General features: G+C 47.7%; 6 protein-coding genes across 6 annotated transcripts; 3 read left to right on the top strand and 3 right to left on the bottom strand.

Annotated features, from left to right (window-relative positions):
• Positions 1 to 5: 5 nt before the first annotated feature.
• On the bottom strand, positions 6 to 1,578 carry FOXG_09579 (uncharacterized protein). Its single transcript, XM_018388796.1, has one exon. The coding sequence runs from the start codon at positions 1,280 to 1,282 to the stop codon at positions 227 to 229; it is 1,056 nt and encodes a 351-aa protein (XP_018246921.1). The 5' UTR covers positions 1,283 to 1,578; the 3' UTR covers positions 6 to 226.
• Positions 1,579 to 4,384: 2,806 nt separating this feature from the next.
• Positions 4,385 to 5,823, top strand: FOXG_09580 (uncharacterized protein; the record flags this gene model as incomplete). The annotated part of the gene is made up of 5 exons (XM_018388797.1): positions 4,385 to 4,630; positions 4,678 to 4,782; positions 4,832 to 5,205; positions 5,254 to 5,321; positions 5,370 to 5,823. The coding sequence occupies 5 exons, from the start codon at positions 4,385 to 4,387 to the stop codon at positions 5,735 to 5,737; spliced, it is 1,161 nt and encodes a 386-aa protein (XP_018246922.1). The 3' UTR covers positions 5,738 to 5,823.
• A 746-nt stretch (positions 5,824 to 6,569) lies between these two features.
• On the top strand, positions 6,570 to 7,455 carry FOXG_20082 (uncharacterized protein). The gene has a single exon (XM_018400364.1). It carries the CDS (start codon positions 6,668 to 6,670, stop codon positions 7,319 to 7,321), a length of 654 nt encoding a protein of 217 aa, XP_018246923.1. The 5' UTR covers positions 6,570 to 6,667; the 3' UTR covers positions 7,322 to 7,455.
• On the bottom strand, positions 7,349 to 8,856 carry FOXG_09581 (carboxymethylenebutenolidase; the record flags this gene model as incomplete). The annotated part of the gene is made up of 4 exons (XM_018388798.1): positions 7,349 to 7,774; positions 7,835 to 8,004; positions 8,055 to 8,470; positions 8,529 to 8,856. The coding sequence occupies 4 exons, from the start codon at positions 8,854 to 8,856 to the stop codon at positions 7,399 to 7,401; spliced, it is 1,290 nt and encodes a 429-aa protein (XP_018246924.1). The 3' UTR covers positions 7,349 to 7,398.
• Positions 8,857 to 10,271: 1,415 nt separating this feature from the next.
• On the top strand, positions 10,272 to 11,941 carry FOXG_09582 (uncharacterized protein). The gene is made up of 4 exons (XM_018388799.1): positions 10,272 to 10,632; positions 10,695 to 10,745; positions 10,803 to 11,784; positions 11,840 to 11,941. The coding sequence occupies exons 1-4, from the start codon at positions 10,347 to 10,349 to the stop codon at positions 11,931 to 11,933; spliced, it is 1,413 nt and encodes a 470-aa protein (XP_018246925.1). The 5' UTR covers positions 10,272 to 10,346; the 3' UTR covers positions 11,934 to 11,941.
• A 299-nt stretch (positions 11,942 to 12,240) lies between these two features.
• FOXG_09583 (chitinase 1) lies at positions 12,241 to 14,692 on the bottom strand. The gene is made up of 4 exons (XM_018388800.1): positions 13,771 to 14,692; positions 13,622 to 13,720; positions 13,521 to 13,570; positions 12,241 to 13,471 (listed from the first exon to the last, which is right to left on the bottom strand). The coding sequence occupies exons 1-4, from the start codon at positions 13,884 to 13,886 to the stop codon at positions 12,489 to 12,491; spliced, it is 1,248 nt and encodes a 415-aa protein (XP_018246926.1). The 5' UTR covers positions 13,887 to 14,692; the 3' UTR covers positions 12,241 to 12,488.
• Between the last annotated feature and the right edge of the window lie 958 nt (positions 14,693 to 15,650).

Consider the following 15,650-nt stretch of genomic DNA (forward strand, 5'->3'; position numbering starts at 1 on the left):
CTGGGCCGCTGTCTCTGAGAAGCCATTGCAATAATGTTCACAAGCCTCATCTTTTCGATGCATTCAATCTCAACGGTAGGGACACCAGTTTTCAGGCTCAGGCATCTGTCTCCGCAATGAATGATATCGTATTCAAGTAGTCATATCCTCATTAACAAACCGATTTGTATCACCTAGCCTAAACAAGCTGGTTCTCGTCTGGCGAATAACAAAACGTGCAGCTTCATTAACACGTCAAAACCGTCGATGCACCATTCGGCACATTGATGAAATTCGGGGGCCCAGACAACTCTTCATCAGGATGCTCCTTCTTCTCCTCCTCCAACGCCCATTCAACTGTCCTCGGCGTATCAGTAGTCCAAACAAGTCTCATGAATATCCCAGTATATTTCAGCTCAGAAGAGTGCGTCGAAACCCAATGTTCTACGCCTCCAACCTTTCGATGCAGTCCAAGACCACCTTTTGCGCCATAACATGTTTGGATACCGCCAGTATGACTTTCTTTAAGACCGTGAAGCATAGCTAGTTTCTTTGTCTTGGGCTCTGATGCAAGGAATGCTTCGAGGGGTTTTGCGTCGAGTTGCACGCCGTGAGGAGAGTCTAGAATTGCTTCGTGGATTTCTTCGCCGTTGATGGTATGAGACCAGATTATGGCAAAGACAAAGTTTAGTTCGCTTTTGCCGAGTATCATCATCGGTGTGAACCAGCTGGGAACAGGATCGCCTGGATGCAGGTCTGGTGAGTTCCAAGTTGTCGCCGAGGAATCGAAGCTGTTGATGGTTTTGATGGTCTTGAAGTGATTCCATGGCTCGATTATGGCAGCTCCAGGTGCGGTTACTATAACGGGAATCTCGGGAGGAAACGTTTTCAGAGTTTCTGGATGGAGATGGTCGGAGTAAAAGAAACCAAGAAGGATAGCATCGAGTTGTCTTGTCGACTGTTGCTGGACGACTTGATCTTGAGCCTTTTGTGGCAAATGCGCAGAGGCAGCTTGCTCGATCTCGCGAATCAGATTCTCCAGGTCTTCAAAGGTCGAAAAGCCCTCCTTTTCCACACGAGCAAGGTGTACGATCCATGGATGTCCAACATGCGCAGCTCCATTCAGCCATGGTTCAAAAGCAAGATGGTAGAAGACCTTCCCCGTAGCGGCCCTATCCGCCTCAGGCCTAGGGAAGGACATCAACCAGCTGTTATCGCCATTTAGAGAGGTAAGTATTGGTCGTAGCGGTTTGCTTGGATGCGAAAGGTGTTTTGTAACGGTTTCTTGTGGTGACTCGGTCATTTTGTAGCTCTATCTATAGATGCACCAATGAAGTCCAACGTGTCGAGAATGGTTCAAGGTTGAGTTTAAGAAGTGGAGGAGTCGATGACGGCATGGGGCGATGGGATTGTTAGTTCATTCCAAACAAAGTGGCAGTGTAACGTCGTAGACGCCCACTCATCTTGGCTAGTTGGTGATCTACAGAGTATCGCTTCTTCGTCTCACGGGTCCATCGGTGAAGCGGGGGCACGGGACGGTGACACTAGCTCAGGGTCTACGAAGAAACGATCCCATAACCACGGGAGGTCTGTTGCATTCTCTGGCTAGAGAAAAAGGCCTCGTGGATACCATTGTGCTGATAACATTTGTCGCTGAAAAAAAGGGGGACTCTGGTACAACAGGTTGAGGTTAGGTCAGAATTCCTGTTGTCTCACCAGCAAGCAAGCGAACTAAAATCTCATCGACCGTCTAGACGTCTTCCCGGGGCAAAAGCGGGATCCCGGTTAGTATCTCCGTAACACTGGTAGGGCTACACAAGATCGATTGGGCTTGGCGTCTTTCATGGAGACTAGCATGTGATGTAGAGCAGCGAAACATGATCAACCCGCGATTTCCTTGCCTTCCCGTCGGCGACAGGTTCGACAAGCATAATCTAGGACCAGAGGCTTCTGTTGCAAGGCGTACCAACGCAGATGCCAATTTTTTTTCTGTCAACTTCGCCTGTCATCACAGGGGGACGAATCGGCAATCTTATGCGTAAGCTTACGTGAAAGTGCGCTGTGGCGTTGACTGCAATGCTTCCACTCGATCCTCGGCGCCCTTTCCGATTATTTTCATCAGCCATCTTGATTCGTCAATCCGTGCAAGTTGCGTTGAGCTACCACTTACCCTGTATGAGTTTAGATCGAGATGTCAATTTCCAATTTGCGGGGTATTGCATGCATTTAATTAAAGAAATATAAATCGGCAATCGGCCGAGGCAATTTATTACACTTCGTCACATTCGGAGTGGCAGGTTGTAGGTTGGTACCAGCTTGTTTGGATGTGTAGTGCATTGGCTGCCAGCGCAGGAGTCGTTGTAGCGTGTCTGGGTTGCTGGGTCCAAGGGGACATACCCACACGAAACATCGGAACTGAAGGAGAAGGGTGTATAAATATTTGTTTACAGATGGAAAAAACTTATTTTTACTCCGGTAAAATAATGTCACGCGAAGGATATCACGTATAGCATAGAGGAAGAATTGTCAATTTGACCATTTCTATCTCCACTAGGCGCTCGATGATCAGATCCTGGATTCAGCTGACAATGTTTCACAGGAATGAGAAAGAAACGGGCCACGAGCATTATAATCGAAGCCGCAAATAATATGGACGATAGCCATTTATATCTCGTGCGACTGCAAAATCACTTTATCCATGTTCTGAGCAAATGTCGGACCGACGCCAAGGATCACAGTCGGAGGAAAGTAACGGCGATTTTGGCCGATTGACATGTTCAGCCTTCGCTTATTAGACTTTCATCTTCATTATATGCAGGCATTCTAATCGCTTCCGTGGAGGGGTACTGTAAATCCCTCTACTCACCTCGGTCCTATTTAAAGACTTCATATTTTACCCGAGGCATGGCCTTAACTCCGCGGGCTTTGATCTGTTCATAGAAACAGAAGCACTTCCACGCACAACTATTGGTAATTACTGCATATTTCATTGTCTCACAAATCGTTAAACGCCAAGTGATTTCTTTTCTAATTAAAGAAGGTGTTAGTAATGACCCGCTCGGGTTGCAACAATGCCGAGGGATATGCTACTGTAACTTACTCAGTACTATGGAGTAATAGTCCAAAAACGACAAAGACGAGATGTCTGTGTCTGTGTATCTTCTAGATCATCATTCATGTCAAACTAGCTGCTGTTCGTTGGGCTAAAAAGAGTGAGTAGTTCGTTCCAGATTATAAGCATGAGGGCCACGAGCCGTTACAGGGATGCAGCAGGCTGGTTAGAGACAAAGCCACATAATAGCGTCGTCATAGTGTTCAAAGGGTCTCCGGAAATCATTCCTAGCGATGAAATCAGGGGTCCAGTCGATCCAAGCACGGCCAAGTCTTGTCTCTTCCAAACAGAGCCACAAAACTCGTGTCATATCAGTAGCGTACCGGATGCATGGGAATAGCTTCCTAGTTCTTACTCCGGGTCTAAAAACCATTGGCCTGGCCGTACTAAGTCTCGATCGGTTTTCGGAGGCTTTTCGTCCAACATCGTTAATGATCCACCGCTAACAAGTACCATAACAGGTATGAAGGCTTCTCCAGCAAATGAAGCTATTGGGCTTTCGGGAATAGTGCCATAGGGCCTGATTTCTGAAGCGAGGACCTCTTGCAATCGCACTAATCTGCCGTGCATATAACCCCTGTCGTTGCCCCTGAATCTGTGATCAAGCTCTGACCCTTCAGGTTACCATTTTCCCTGGAAGATTATGGAGTACGCGTACCTAACGTTAACCGTTATCTATGGTGGAAAATAGCATCATGAACTTTTGAACGAGCTTGGCGGACAAGATCAGCAACGGATGACTATACGCTCTGACAATGTCCACAGAATATCCTGTATATTTGTGGCTTTGCGTTACAATCATGCGATTACCTGCGTCCAGCATCCTGGGTCGAGTCATTGTCTGCAGCAGGGCTTCAAGCCACCAACTCTGCAACTTAGCGTCAGCAAAGAAGCAAAAGTTCGCTTAAGTTAGTGGTTTCTTAGATCTACGCGGGGATTTAGATAAGTGATAAGACTGGTTGCGCACTGATTCAGCTGTGCATGCCACGCAAAAAAGCCTTTAGCAAAAACATTAACTGGCATAACCCCAGCAAGCCATGTCGACGCTTCAACTGAAAGCAGTCACTCGAAGCGCTGGGCGCAGATCCATTGTTCGAGCTCATGAGTCAGTACCCTGGCCAGGCTAGGCGTTATCCGCGCGATATCCTTGGTTCGTGAGCCTCGATAAGGTTCACTAGACCATGTTACTAAAATATGAGATGGGGGGGCAGGTCAAAACGCGGGGGATGGTACAAACTCTGTAATATCCGACGCATTAGGACCGGTGCTAGAAAGGAGAGCCAGCTGCTCAAAATGCCAGCCCTGCGCTGCCTGTTTTCGTATTTGTTTCTGCGCTTGCGAGAGTGGGTTCAACATCTCATCGCCATCATGCTCGATGAGAGTGTGAGGACGGTGGACCCTAAGGGTCTGGCGCTTGTTCTGCTTGTTGTCTCCATCTTTTTTCTGATCCCTACCGGCATAGTTGTTATTCTGCGATGTTTTGTTCGATTGAAGTATCGTCTCTTTGGTATTGATGATGGTCTCATGCTTATCGGATGGGTAAGTCTGTGTCACAGTTAGACAAGACATAGCACTGACCAAGACAGATACTGCACGTTATATTCAGCGTTGTTGGTGTTCGTGCCATTTATGCAGGTCTGGGAACAAAAGATGAACACCTAAATGCATACCTACAAGTCGATGGTCGAAAGGTAATTCATCGCGAGCGTCGACTCAACAGCCTTACTAACCAACACACAGTGGGCGTGGATTGGCCAAGTATTTTATAGCCTCTCATTGACGCCTATTAAAGCGTCCATCTGCGTAACCCTCCTCCGCATCGCCGTCACCAAAACCCATCGAATCATTGTCTGGGCCACTCTCATCTTTACCATAGTCACCATGCTCTACCACACCATTGGTACCTTTTTCGCATGCATGCCAATCACTGCCAATTGGGATGATCGCACAAAATGCTCGCTGCCTTTCCTAATGAGTGTAGGCTATATGGTGTCCCTCAGTGCGGTTGTCTCAGATTGGATTTGTGCTATCCTGCCTATTTTCATGCTATACAAGTCCCATATGAGAAAGGCCACCAAGGTCTCTGTTAGTATTATCCTCGGACTGGGCATACTGTAAGTTTTCATCTTGAACTTGAAGATACATGTCTCATCTCGCGATAGGGCTTCGTTGTGTACTATTATTCGCCTGCCCTACTTGAAGGCGTTTTCGCACCCAGAGGATTATTTATGTTAGTACGCCGTGAAAACCGTTCCCGTAGCCATACTGATAAAATTAGATCATGTTGCACACATCGTCCTCTGGTCTACTCTCGAATCAGGAATTGGAATAATCGCTGGATGCTTACCGTCACTACGAAAACTCGTCAGCTCTCGTTTCCATTTCGACTCATCGACGGGCAGCTCTCCAACTCACATTACACCATTTTCTGGAACCAGCAGAGCTGTCATCACATCGCAGTCCGTACCGGCAGCACGCCGGACTCATCGAGGCGAAGTTGGAGATAACTGGGAACAGCTTGATGATGTTGAGGGTACATCCAGTCAGAAGATCTATGTCAAGGTGGACCTGGAGATGCAATCTTTGGAGAGACCAGAAACATCGAGGGAGTCACATGGGTCCCGTGAAGATTTGGTACATCCATAAACATAATTTTAATATTACTTGTATTCTAGCTAGACTCTAAATGGGACAACAGTACAGAGAGATTTACCCAGTCTTGTGTGAGGAGGGTTCATGAGTTGGTCATACGCTGGGCCAGATGTTGAATTCTCTGGCCAGTTTCATGAAATCTGGATGGAATATCGATTCGAGAACTCATGAAATCCATAAAATATCTCCAGTAGTACAACCATCGTTGTTGGTCTTTTCTTATGCCTTTTTTGATTTGTTTCTTGGGCTCGTGAAGGAATTTCAGGACGAAGCGAAGAGTTTTGACTACACTTCCTCGGGGCAATCTTGAAAGCAGTGAAAAACTAGACTTCTATACTACAAACTTACATGTATGCATGACATGAAACGGTGTCCGCCTTCTCAAACACGCTGAAGTTATCCAACATGATGGCCCAGCGTATCGATGAGATAGGACAATCGATAATCCTCTTATTCCTAATTGGCTGCATGATGATAAAGTGGGCACGGCGTGTCAAATGGCATGAAATGCCGCTACTCGAGAAGAAGCAATTGTATGCTTCATAGTCTAGTGTGGGGCACCGTTAGTGACGCTGTCAGTGGATGTTGAGGAATTCGGCGATGATCATTCAACTCAGCTGTTGAAGGGTTCGCAGCTCCCTTGCAGATTGGATCGACAGCTGGCGTAAATCGCAATTCCGCCATGACGTATGGGCACTCGCAGATCAAACCTAGGATATTGTAATGCTAAGGTAATGATCTACTAATTCGCTCTGTTACACGGCGGTTGTTAGGGTCGGCTATGGGATGTCTTGGCGATGGCTTCCCCACTCGGCATTGACTGACCCTCCTCTTTGGTGCCCAAGAGCGATTATAATCTAGCTTCATCTTTGAATATTCAGTAGACTCGGAATATCTCTCCAGAATATCACACTAGCCAGCAGCATGCTTTCATTCTTGAGATCGTCAGGGCCAGCGCGCACTCAAAATGCCCAGAACAACCCAATTCTATATGAAGGCGGCAAGTCTTCCGTCACCTTCTCGGGACCAGGCTCAAAATACATCATGACCCATCGGATCCCACCAACAGATAAAGAAAATGGTGTTTCAATCATCGCCCCGCCATTTCATTATCATATCTACCAAGATGAATTCTTCCGCGTCCAGTCCGGCAAAGGGAACTTCTACCGCGGCCTTGACCCAAAGCCCTTTGCCGTCCTGTCCGACGACCCTGATGGTCAAGCTACAGCGTCAGTGAAGGCTGGATACTTTCACCGCTTTGAAAATGCAGCCGAAGACAGAGATCTCGTGGTGGATATTCATCTGACTCCAGAATCATATGAGAACGAACAGCAGTTCTTTAGAAACTTCTTCGGGTACTTGGATGATTGTAAAGCGTCGGGTAGTGCACCTAGTATTTTTCAGCTCCTTGTTTTTCTTCATAGCGCCGATACTCCTTTGGTAATTCCGATTCCCTGGGAATTCTTGGGCCGGGTGGTCAGTCGGATCTTGCTTACAACTGCCGCCTACTGGGGAAGATTTGTGCTAGGCTACAAGCAGACGTATCCGGAATACTATGATGCAAAGAAGACGATATAACAGGAATTTCAATCAAGACGATTTGCATGTAAGATATCCAATTTGATATATGATTTATCTTTCAATTTGAACAGGGCTCAAGCAGCTACACCTACAATGTCTGCCTCCTGCTTGACATCATCTTCCTTCCTCAAGCTTTCTGGGCCATCTTGAACCTGCCGAACCTTGTAGCTGAACATGCCATTTGATGGAACCGAGTTCCTATCCCGCATCTTATCCGCAGTCTCAATTCCGATCACAGGAGCTCGGTACTCATATTTTGCACCAGGACCTCCTGTCTGACCAGGGACCGCATAAGGGAATGGCAGATACTCGGGCATAAGTCCAAGCTGTCGGAGAGCAGTGCCTTGATCCCAAGAGATGTGTTCATGATACAGGCGATCGCCCCGGATGTTGACAACGGCTGTGAATGGAATCTCTGCTCTTTGGAAAGTAGGTGGAATACCAGGTAAGCTATGGGGACGGTAGTTAGCATGAGAAGCCATGATAAGTTCTAAGGATACAGGATCTTACAGCCAGTCAATCTCACGATCGTGGGTGAATTTGTAGATGAACTCGTCAATCACACGGTCAATGCCTATCGTGCGACTAATAAGATCAAGCGTAGTATCGAGGGAATTGTTGAAGATGAAGTTATCTCGGTAGAACTTTGTGAGACTACTTCGGCCGATACCGCCAGTCAACTGGATATCGTTAGTCAATTGGACGTTTATATGTTCAGAAGGAGACCAACAGTTGGAACATGATTCACATAAGGTTCCTGTACCATTGTGCTCATCGTATGCTGCACCGATCGATCACTAAACTCGTACCAGGTATGTTCATCCCAAATAGCCTCGAGGTCAAAGAAGGGTCCATTGAGTTTGGGCTTCAGGAACTGGAGATTACGGGTGTGAGATACCGACTCAGTTGTATAGTGAAAGTGAGGGTGCCCTGGAGTCGCGAAAGCATAGCTTGAAGACTCCTTGTAGGGGTAGTGTGATTGACTCGAGGGCTTGAAATCTTTACCAGCAATATGTTTCAACACAGGCTTTTCGCTGGAGGTCAGAGTCTTTGCAGACTCTTCGTCGGCGTAAAGAACACTGGCAACAATCTCTGGGGTTTGGTCTATTCCAGGAGCAGCGATGTTCCATAAATTTGGCTCATATGCTGGAAACATGTCAGAATGCATGGATAAGTAGAGGGACACGCATCAATGACAACTTACAAACCAGGCCAACTTTATCGTTCAGGCCACACTTCTCACATTGCTTCAAAGCATCGATGGCTTCTTTGAGAACAACTCCGCTGTCATTTCCTTCAAATGCAGCGGCTTCAATCTGAACAACGGCATAACCTTCTTCAGCCCACTTCACCAACGAGGAAGGGACACCCTCGTAGAAAGTCACAGGGTCCTCAGTAGTGGCGGAGAGAATGATGAGACCGGGGCCGTGGCCTCGTCTGGAGAGTGGGTACAGCAAAGATAGACCAGGCCTCAGGACCTTGAGATTGATAGATGGGAGAGGGGCTGGTGGCTTGCTGATGTCTGCGTACATGGCTAATGAAGTGTAATGGGACAATATATAATGTAATATGATTCAAGGCAGATATATGCTGGAATCTAGTGTTGATGGAATTGCTGCTATGGTCATGGATTCGACTGAAGCTATCATCGTCTTCTTAAGCAACGAACTGCGGCATCGAGAGATATCCTGATTCAGTTGTCTATATCCGGATTGCCGAGATATCATGAGGATATCGTCTGATCTCATGACAGAAGCCATTTGAGTCAATGTCCACATCTTCATTCAACTATACCCGTCATAGACACGAGGTCATTAGTAACGATTACAATCAATTGAGTCAGATACGAGGGTGGAGTTGGCGAGATAGAGCTAAATGGTAGCGGATATCTCCCTCAGATTTTGGTTCTGCCAGCGGCTGTGCCCACTGAATGATAGCGGGTATGGGCACCTGGAACGTGCGTTTTCCGCTGAGCGGCCCACGACCAAGTATTGGAAACGTCTATAATTACTAGTCACCACATACCGCATATGTATAAATGCCGGTGTCCGAGACGCTATGCATTGATTGGCTTTAAGAAAAACGGTAGTTGAAACAGGTCTGTGAGGCTGATGATAAGTGGTGAACCCGTCTAGCTGGAAGAAGGCTCACCTTGCTTGGTGGCTTTGGCATCATGGGACTTGTAACCGAGTCATAACAGAACGACACGCCTTTGCTTCCCGTTTTTTCAGTTGTCCTTGATGATACAACTACCTAGAAGCTAATCGAAAATGTACTGAATTCATGAATGAACATTGGAAGATGGAGAAAAGCATCACCTGTAACGCAGAACCCAAGAGGCTGGAAAATAATACGAGCCGGCAGTTGTATGAGCCCTAGACCACCCAGTTCAATAGAGGTACTATAGCAAGAATATGTACCACCCGGTAGCCGACATTCCTGAATCGATTAGTGTTTTTTCTCTCCATACCCGATAACTAGTGATAAGACACCAATGCGAGTCTGCAACCATAATGGAAGCGACACCAATAGCACTGACTTCGCGAAAATGCGTCCCGGTAGGTTGGTTAGATCACGACGCCTCAAATCGTGTCCCAATCTGAGTGCGGAATTTACCTTTCCACGTGCGGAACCCTCTATCACTAATCTCTGCTGCCCCGTAGCCGATTGTCGCTGACAAGGTATTCACTGCAATTGGGCAACTCTACACGGGGATATCGCCAAAGTTGGTTCTGATAAGCGGGCAAATATCAGTGGTCGACAAGGTTTGCACTTGATAAAAGACCCCACGAGACCAAATCTGATACCGTCTAGCTCACGATATGCAGGCCCAGTCTAGACCGTAAAGATAAAGTCGGGGTAGATAACCTGGGGTAGTAACCGATTTCGGATCCAGTAGAAATAAGGACAAGATCGCCCATTGAGATTGTGAGGACAGACTGAGTCACTTCCTCTTTCACCTTCATCTTCATTGACTTCCCTTTCACGCCTATCTCCACAGAAACACAACTCAGAGGCAAGCATGGCTGCCCAAGAAGTGCAGCAAGTGGTTGATGACAAAGTCGCACCATACAGACCGACCGACGAGGAGGTTGTCTCCATCAAAGGCGAGACGCTTGAGTCTCATGAAGTCTTCCAGCAGACAGATGATGGCGTGCAGTTCAGAACTGTCAGCTGGCAGCGAGCCACCATCATCTTTCTCAAGATCCAGTTTGCCATGAGCATTCTGAGCGTGCCTGGTGCGTTTGCGACGCTTGGGGCTGTTGGAGGCGGTCTGTCGCTCGTTGGCTGGCATACTCTGAATACCTGTAAGTCAAGTGTTCAATTGGTAAGATAAAGATGCTTAGATTGACTAACAACTGTTATGCAGACACGGCAGTTATTCTGGGCGAATTCCGAAACCGTCATCCTGAGTGCCACAGTACGTTTTCAACCTCGATCTTTAAGCTTACATCATTAGCTCTAACAGAGTGAATAGCACTCGCTGATATGTGCGGTCGTCTCTGGGGACGTGTTGGCAAAGAACTTGTTGGCCTTCAAATTCTGGTCGCCCAGGTTCTCATCTCCGCTGCCGGCATCGTTTCCATCTCGACAGCTTTCAACGCCATCTCCAACCACGGCGCATGCACCGTTATCTTCACCCTTATCGGTGCGATCTCAATCACATTGTTCTCCTCGGTACGAACCTTCAGCCGCCTCGGCTGGCTTACATGGATCGGATTCTTCACGTTCTTCGTGGCTGTCTTCATCTTCGTTGTTGCTGTAACCCAGCAAGACCGGCCTGCAATGGCTCCTCAGACTGGTGACTACGAACTGGGTTGGACTGCCATCGCTCACCCTACGTTTGTAGCGGGCATTACTGCCTCTGCCAACATCTTTATCAGCAACAGTGGTTCATCTATGTATCTGCCTGTGCTGTCAGAAATGAAACGCCCCGAGCACTTCAGAAAGGCCGTGCTAGTTACTGGTGTCCTCGTGCTTGCTATGTACCTGTCCTTCTCCCTCGTCATCTATAGATGGTGCGGCGTATGGCTGGCGACCCCTGCTTTCGGAAGTGCAGGCCCTCTGTTCAAGAAGATCTCGTATGGAATTGCGCTTCCAGGTCTCATTATCGGTGTCGGTATTTACCAGCACGTGGCCGCGAAGTACATTTTCGTCCGAATCCTCCGCGACTCGCACCATCTTCAGGAGAACACGATGGTTCATTGGACTACCTGGATTGGTAGCAATCTTACTCTCGGAATCCTTGCTTTTATCGTTGCCGAGGCTGTCCCTATTCTCAACTACCTCCTGGGTCTTGCCGGAGCCGTCTGTTTCGCTCCCTTCAGCTTGATCTTCCCAGCCCTCCTTTGGATGCAGGATTTCAAGCATTATAGAACGGGCAATTCATCTAACAAGGCGAAGTATTGGTCCCATGCCCTCATCGTACTCGTTGGATCCTTCATGGTCATTGCCGGAACGTAAGTCAATAAATGACTGCCCCTGTGATATGTGCAATAGCTAACCCCCTTGAAGTTACAGTGTGGCTGTATCCATCCAGGATGCCTACCGATCCGGTCTGATTGCAAAGGTGTTCAACTGTGCTGACAACTCTGGAACCATCTCTTGAGCTGTAGAGTAGCGTTTCGTGGGTCGACCCATGGCGGCCGATTCGGGAAGGAAAGGGAGGGGAGGCCTAGCCTAGTTGTGAATAGACCAAACATTCTTGAAGTGGCGTTCCGATATGAAGTAGCGTAAGATAAGGGATTCGGTATTTATATGATGCTTGTATTTGTGACACTACCCGCTCTTCAAAAAGGGATATGATACCCGCTTATGAAGTGCGTTACCCGATGCGCGGGCCGCGAGCCTCTCCTTTATCATTAACGGATAGCGCATTACCGCAAGCCCTCGATGCGCAGCGACACAAGTCCCCAGAGAAGTTCAGCACACGTAATGTTGGTGTAAACATATACGTAGCTGTGCTCTAACTCGTTCGAAGGCACACAGTGAAGTTGCGGCATTATGCGACTACATATCGTCCAGAAGTATTGCCAAACGAATGTCTATTAATATCTAAAGCGAAGGTATAATAATTTGAGTCTATGCCACGAGTGTGTATCCCCAAAAGTTAAGCTGTACCCTTCCTTGTTCTCACGAACACAACTGTGTTGCCACTGTCGCTTCAAGAAAGCCCCTTGGCAATGTTGGCATACTGAGAGTTAGGGTAGGTCAAGCAATTGTTAGTGCTATCAAGAGTTCCAAGCTTCTTGGAGCTGGTGCCGATCAACGAGTTAGCACCAGTCTTGTCAGCAGACGCCTCCCAGAACATGCTGCCACCAAGCTTACGGTTCTTGATGTAAAGGACCTTGTTCCCGACCATACCAGGGGTATCGAAGGAGATAAGCTCCTTAGTGTTGGAGTCATAGCTGTAAGAGGCCTGAGCATCGCGGTCATAGACAAGACTAGCTCCAGCCTTGGGCAAGGCCTTGTAGTCCCAGATACCGTTCTCCCAGCTTCCAGATCCGACACCAGAGTATGGCTGCCCGAGACCGGCAGTGTTTTGAAATGCGCGGCCGTAGATGGGCATACCGAGAACCATCTTGGCGGACGGAACGCCACCGTTGACGTAGGCCTTGACGGCCTGGTCAGTGTTGAACGGCGTCGCGTTGGGGATCTTGGTGTTGGCGTATTTGTTAGCTTGATGCCCCGAGAAGGCGCTCCAAGACCCGGCGTAGTCATAAGCCATCAAATTGACATGGTCGAGAACCGATCCGAGGTCCTTCATCTTGAGCTTATTGTAGTTATCAGGGCCAGCAGGGGCAGCAATGGAAAGCTGGAAGTGATATCCATTGGCATATTGCTTAGAATAAGAGTCGAGCTCGCTGCGCACGGCCTGGAGTAGAAGGATCATGTTACTGGCATCGGTAGCGTTGGCAGGATATTCCCAATCGATGTCGATACCGTCGAAGCCCCAGTCCTTCATGAGAGTAACGGAGCTCTTGGCGAAGGTGGATCGGGTAGCAGCTGAGGCAGAGGCAGCTGGGAAGTTGGTTGACCAGGTCCAGCCGCCGATGGAGAGCATGACTTTGAGCTTTCGGTTGGCCTTCTTGAGGAGGAAGAGCTGCTTGACGCATCCGTATGCGTTGTTACCGGGCTCTTCCCAGGCTAGTGGAGTCAGCATACTTTCTGAGTATTAGGAAGCAAATAACCTTACAGTCACCAGTGTAGTGCTTCTCAAGATCGGCATAGGAATCTCCAGTGTAGCTATATGTCGTGAGCATTGAGTCAAGGCGTCTCCTCAGTAGAAATACTTACACAGTCCCATCAGCTCTCACATTCATGAAAGCATAAAGCACATGAGTCAGTTGCGATGCGGGAAGGTTCTGGGGTTGATAGTTACGCCCATAGATACCCCTGCGTGTGATGAGTGAATGAACCAAGAGCACGTGAGAAGGAAGACGAACCAGTTGACAAAGTAAACGGCGTTGACACTACCCGTCGCCTCCTCAGAGATGTCATCATTGTTGGCTGGAACGACAAGGGCGGGAATGCCAGAAGTCATATCGTCGAGTGCGACCATTGTGAATGTTGCGGTGCGTAAGGGGAAATGTTTATGTGGTGCGATTGTGATTCGATGTTGTAATTGTTATTGATCCTTTGGCCGAATATCGGTCTTCAGGAGTATTATATACGTCCGAAATCATTCTCAAAAACATTTTGTCAAATACATAATCTGCAGATAAGAGGAAACCCGTCATTTTCCAAAGTCATCGACTCGTCTCAGCAGGGTCTTGAAAGACATGTTGAGTTGCAGCGTTGGAAGAAAGAACATGTGCAGAATACTCAAATGACTTTTTTCAAGGCTGCAATGACTTGAATTACATTGCGGAAAGGCGATTATAGCCGTGGTTAATGGAGAGACTGCGGTCATACATGACCGATTGCAACGTTGCAGATCTGTTTCAGCAACGACGATCATAGCAACTGTCAAGAACACATGGCGAGAGCAGTTCACAAGTAAGGCGCGCGATGTAAGCATCAGCTGTCAGGTCTATCAACTCAAAATAACACTCTCATAAACACAGGCGAGAGCAGTTCCCGGAAATAATGAACCCGAATATTGGGTTTTGAACTACTCATGAGTTAAAGTCGGGTGATATTGTCGCTTGCGATTTACTGTCGCAACGATTTGACAGTAGGGTTGATAAACAGGCTTTCTCCGATAAGGTTGGCGACAGCAGAAGAAACATCGAGATAAGGTACGTGGTCGCACGTCACTTGATTTATGCCTGATACTGACGATGTAACCCAAAACGGAATATCCTCTTCCAGCTGTCTTTTATCGTAGTTGCAAACTAAGGTAGTATTCGCAAGAGCGTGATGAGGGCACCGGGCTAGTGAGCTGGCACGACCAGTGACATCCTGTTGAATCAAGCGATAGCCCTTGGAGAGAAAATCTGCTTTGGGTTTTATACTCCCAAGCAAGGTGCGCAACGGACAGAATATCGTGTTATAGATGTAACGTAGTGTGTTGGAGGCATTCAAATGCCAAGCGACATGCATCACCTCCGGCATTTGCGAGAAGCTATCATCTTGGTAATTCCTCTCGGAGATTTCCAAGCGCCTAAAATTGCTCCTGTGATCACTTCATCACTCCGAAAATCCCAATACTACATCAATGTCTGATCTCAAGTTACCGTGGCGCCTGCATTAGGAAGGTGGCTAACCAATGGGACATTGACATTCACACAAGACATTTGAGCATGTGGCGCATGTCTCACTGCCGACTCGGGTCTAACTGATAAAGGATATCACCACCAGCAAATCATGTTGCAACGCTCGCCAGTCAGCAAAAGATTCGGGCCAGGCCATTACTCGATGTTGATAGGAAACCCGGGCCACGAGGAGAGATGGTCATTCGTTTCGCAAAAGAAGATAAGACTCTTGATTCCTTGCTTTTGGTCGAATTTCAGAACCCAGGTTCTCCAATCTCATCCAATATCCTGCCTACCTCGGTGTTACTGACTCCAGCCATTGTGTTAAATCAGAAGCGTATTTGCTGACCTTAGACTGACTCATAAACTCAATACCGCCACGGCCGTCTGATTGCTCCAAACCTTCTTCCAGTCCAACCTTCTTCCCTCATGACACCACCGACATACGTGCCATCTCGAAACTTTCATCAGGTCAACCTTTTCTCATACGTCCTTGAATTTCCTAGTGCTGAGTTGGATTGTCTTGGGGGACGCATCAGAGTTCTTATACCCGTGATGGCAATCAAATGAGCCATCTTTTAGGTTTTCATGATATCAGCTTTATGCTGTAGCAATTGGTCAGGCATTGT

Source organism: Fusarium oxysporum, chromosome 11 (genome assembly GCF_000149955.1).
Source record: "Fusarium oxysporum f. sp. lycopersici 4287 chromosome 11, whole genome shotgun sequence".
Classification (NCBI taxonomy): domain Eukaryota; kingdom Fungi; phylum Ascomycota; class Sordariomycetes; order Hypocreales; family Nectriaceae; genus Fusarium; species Fusarium oxysporum.